The sequence below is a fragment of the Pistacia vera genome, unplaced genomic scaffold, assembly GCF_008641045.1.
Source record: "Pistacia vera cultivar Batoury unplaced genomic scaffold, PisVer_v2 Contig143, whole genome shotgun sequence".
Classification (NCBI taxonomy): Eukaryota; Viridiplantae; Streptophyta; class Magnoliopsida; order Sapindales; family Anacardiaceae; genus Pistacia; species Pistacia vera.
Genome location: NW_022195500.1, coordinates 1,021,287 through 1,025,733, shown reverse-complemented (window position 1 = coordinate 1,025,733; position 4,447 = coordinate 1,021,287). Strand labels below are relative to the sequence as shown.

The 4,447-nt window shown below is 38.6% G+C and overlaps 1 protein-coding gene across 3 annotated transcripts; it reads left to right on the top strand.

Moving 5' to 3' along the window:
* The first annotated feature begins 273 nt into the window (after positions 1-273).
* Positions 274-3,047, top strand: LOC116123604. 3 transcript variants are annotated; one of them, XM_031409353.1, is made up of 3 exons: positions 274-360; positions 1,466-2,700; positions 2,809-3,047. In XM_031409353.1, the coding sequence occupies exon 2, from the start codon at positions 1,544-1,546 to the stop codon at positions 2,639-2,641; it is 1,098 nt and encodes a 365-aa protein (XP_031265213.1). In that variant the 5' UTR covers positions 274-360; positions 1,466-1,543; the 3' UTR covers positions 2,642-2,700; positions 2,809-3,047. The 3 variants fall into 3 exon arrangements, with proteins under 3 accessions (XP_031265213.1, XP_031265215.1, XP_031265214.1); XM_031409355.1 differs by having other exon boundaries at positions 2,793-3,047; XM_031409354.1 differs by lacking the exon at positions 274-360 and adding an exon at positions 373-496.
* The last annotated feature ends 1,400 nt before the right edge of the window (positions 3,048-4,447 follow it).

The following is a 4,447-nucleotide window of genomic DNA, read 5'->3' as shown; positions in this document are numbered from 1 at the left end:
TGGGTAGAAATAATAAGCCAAACATGATATTTAAAACCATGGGCATCAATATTCGCCAAATATAGGGTGAATAACGTAATTCAGCTTTTAGTTTTTATAAAAGTTTAATATTTGATTAAAAAAACAAAAAACAAAAAATTAAAAAGACCACTAGACCAGCCTAACTACGAACAAGCCACACGAGCTGACGGCCACAATAAATTAAAGTATTAAACAAAAGGTAGGGATATATTCGTAATTTCAACTTATAATTACAGATAGACGGTGGATACTCTTTTGGCTGCTATAAATGTATCGCTAATCTCAATGTTTTCACCTTCTCTTGCAAGAATTTCTCTCTTCAAACTCCAGAAATATCTGGTTAGTTCTCTTTCCCTTTACACCTGAAATCTTGATCTTCCCTGCTCTGCAATTCAAATTTCGTTCTGGGTTTTTCGTTTTTTTCCTGTTTCGTTTCGTTTTGTCTGGCATGATTATGATTGTACTGCCATCTGGGGTGAGTGTTTTGTGGTAATTGTTTGTGAAAAATTCCATCTTTTTGTTGTAATGAACATGATTTCATCTGGGTTGCCATAGATTTTTTGTTTTTGTTTTCTTGTTTTCGTTTCCTGTTCTGTGGTTGATTGTTGACCTTTCTTTTATGTGAGAAAAATGGAATTTATGTGGCTTATGGTTAATCATGTGGTATATTTTTTCAGTTGACTTTACCAAAAAAAACCTTTTGTCTGATCAATTGATTATTTTCTGCTTTTGATGTCTGCAAATCACAGAGAGAGAGAGAGAGAGAGAGAGAGAGAGAGAGAGAGAGAGAGAGCTGTTGTTGTAGTTTGAAGCTTCTGAGTTACACTAATTTTTGTTCTGGTTCCTGCAATGAGAAAGAAAATTATACCCAAAGTTTTCCTTACTTTAAAAGTTGAAGGTTCCGGTAGCAGTCCACAGTTTAGAACTTGGTGAACTAGAGAGAGAGAGCTGTTGTTGTAGTTTGAAGCTTCTGAGTTACACTAATTTTTGTTCTGGTTCCTGCAATGAGAAAGAAAATTATACCCAAAGTTTTCCTTACTTTAAAAGTTGAAGGTTCCGGTAGCAGTCCACAGTTTAGAACTTGGTGAACTTAATACTTATAAGATATGTTTTTGGGGTTTATATATAAGTAATCTGATTCATGAACATGATGATGTTTAATCTGTGTATGTAATAATTTTTATTTAATAGAACTGCTACCGGTTTGGATTTGTAGGGAAGTGAAAGAGTATGAGCTCATTTACTGTCTTTTAAATGTGGCTTACTAGTTTATTTCTGTATTTATCATTGATGCTAAGCCTATATACATTCAATTTGTAAAGGTTTTTTCTTCCCCTATTTGAATGTTTTCTTTATAAGAATAACATGATTTCTTATGTGTTCTTTTCATCTGATTATAATTGTACATGATTACTTATTTGCTAAGTTTGATATGATTATATAGGGCTCTGGAATTTAATTTTGTGAAGTGAAAAATAAAGGGGAATTTAGTTTTCTGTGGTGACATTTTTACTTCCGAAAAATGCCAAAGGATAGAAGAGTTCAATCTTTGTCTTTTGATCGGTCTAGGGCATCTCCTTACCCTTGCAATTCTAGTTCCAGGGATCCCAAACCGAACAAACTTGAAATACTTGAGGATACAAGAGAGTGGGAGGAAGTTAGGTGCCCAATCTGCCTGGAACACCCCCACAATGCTGTTCTCTTGCACTGTTCTTCTTCCAAGAAGGGATGCCAACCTTACATGTGCAATACAAGCTATCGTCACTCGAATTGCCTTGACCAGTTCCTTAAGACATCCGCATCTACTCCTTCAACAGAAATAAGACAAGACATTCCCTCTGCAGGCTTGAACTCATCTGGAACAGCAGAGGAAGCCTCAATGTCTGTGCAATCCAGGCATGATGTGATACTGTTGCAGCCAAAGCTTGGTTGCCCTCTCTGTCGGGGAGAAATTTATGGGTATAGTGTGGTAGAAGCTGCACGTCAGTTTATGAATTCTAAAGTGCGTAGTTGTTCTTGTGAGAATTGTGATTTTAGTGGTTCTTATTCAGAACTGAGGAAGCATGCTCGGTCGGATCACCCATCTACACGGCCAACAGAGGTGGATCCAGAACGGCAGCACGATTGGAGAAGGTTGGAGGATATAAGAGGGTTTAGGGACTTCCTTACTATTATGCAACCTGTAACAGGGGAAGAACACAGCGAGGAAAATGCTTCTTCCGATTTTATGCTCTACTTACTTTTGGGATCATATCTCATTTATGAAGTAGAAGAATTCCTTGTTAGTAGAGATAGACAGCTAGTGCATGACGATAGGGTCTCAGGGAGACCGTTGAGATTTAGGTATGACAGAGAGACTAATTATGCCCCAAGGCATAGATCAATGAATGATACTCGACCAGGGAGGACAAATGCTGGCAGGCACAACAATATGGAGGTTAACCGTTCCTCTCGATGGATCGATAGTTCACGAGCAGGAAGAGTAAACCATGGCAGGTATAGTAACGAGACTAATCATTTTCCCAGATGGAATGACTATTCACGTCCTCGTACAACAAATCCTGGCCAAGGATTGCGGTGGCGAGGACAACAAAGGTCTAGATTCAATAACCAACGGTAATAGCAGCATCTTAGTGATCATACTGCTTGTCGAACAACCCTTAGTGTTTAGTTTTGAATGTAAGTGCTCTTTCTCTTGCACTTTTCCCCTTTCCCTTCTTGTTCACTCTTTTGTTAAGGTTTGTAGCAATACTGATTTGGATTGATTTAAGCTTTTTCGATTTGCAGATAGGACCAACAGCATGTTTGAAGACATATTCATCTTCTTTGGTCAGCATTCAGGCTCATGAAGCTGAGACTAGGTCCCTAGGATAGTAAAACAAAGAAGGAGCTAATGTATTTTGTTACTGAATTTTGAAGGTTCTATCCTAGACTGAATGGAAAGGGGTTCTGAATCACCTCATTTTACTGTGAATCTCATGTATTTTTAATTAAGAAATGCAAAGTTAATTTTATTTTCTTTCACAGTTCTTGATTGTCATAGCTTATTTATTCACTTTGAAATTGTTCAAATCATTGTACTAGGCTGCAGTACCCAATCCAGTATACAAGGCCACTGGATTCAAGTTAAAGTTGGTCTTGTCTGCAGCCAAGGAGTAAATACTGAAACTCGAAAATGTTGCTTAAAGTGTAACAATAATGCTGCGGATGCTGAAGGTTTTCATCGAATTTTTGCACCGATCGACGTGTCGTCTGAGTCAGACGCAGTTACGTAGCATATTAACAACTATTCTGCGAATGAACGGTCGTTTATCAAATATGGACAAGCTTCCTTGGTTATTGGACGGTTGTTCATTTTAAATGGACTCTCGTCCATACAAAAATAACAATGGACTTTCATCCATATTATATGGGTAGGAATCCATTTACTATGGATGAGCGCCCACTTAGAATGGATGTCCATCCATAGTTTAAATTATAAAATTTATAAAAAAATAAGCATGGACGTCCTTCCATATTATATAGATGGGCGTTCATATTTAAATATTTAATGGATGGACGTCTCTATTAGATGGATGGTTGTCTATTGACATACGATTAGAGATGGGCATTTGGGATCGGGCCCAAAAGCTCAGCTCTAAAACCCGGTCCTAGGACCAGTCCTTGAGAGGACCGGACCTAGGAGGCGGGCCCGAGCCCTCCACTGGGCCCTCCTCCAAGGCCCGGGCCTGGGACCGGTCCCAGGCCTGGGCCCAAAAAAATTTATATTTTTTCAATGTAGTCCCCTGCAAAATTATTAAAACCCCCTGTTAATTTTAAATAGATATAAATTATGAGGGTTAAAATGAAATTTTATAAAATTTATTTTAAAAAAAAATCTTCCAGGTCTAAAAAATTTATAAGTTTTACCCCTAAAAAATACTAAAAACCCCCAATAAAATTTTGTTTTGCCCCCAAAACATAAAAAAATTGAGAGGAGAAAATGAAATTATCCAAGGCCCATGGGATCGGTCCTAGGACCGGTCCTGGGCCTATGGGACCAGTCCCGATCAGGCCTAATCAGGACCCGAACTAGGTCTTAGGCCTGGTTCGGATCCTGATTTTTCTTATGGACCTGGGACCGGTCTCAAGCCCATGAGTGACTGGTTCCATTTGAGACCAGTCCCAAACGGGTTAGGCCTGGGCCCACAAGAGACTGGTCCCTTGCCCAGCTCTACATACGATACGAGGATTTAAAAAAAAAACAATTAGGTCTAAAAATTTTGGGTCCCGAAAAAGTTTTAAAAAACAGAAGTAGCAAACATCCATTGCCTCATCTGCCGCTCTTCTTCTTCGTCTTCGTTCCTCATCTGCCACTCTTCTTCTTCGTCGAAGCCATCTGTGATTGTTATTGTAAGTGTTTGAGTTTATTTGGTTTCTGTTCATC

Excerpts from the sequence above, each read along its gene's own strand:
- LOC116123604 (XM_031409353.1), top strand. The coding sequence starts at position 1,544 with ATGCCAAAGGATAGAAGAGTTCAATCTTTGTCTTTTGATCGGTCTAGG.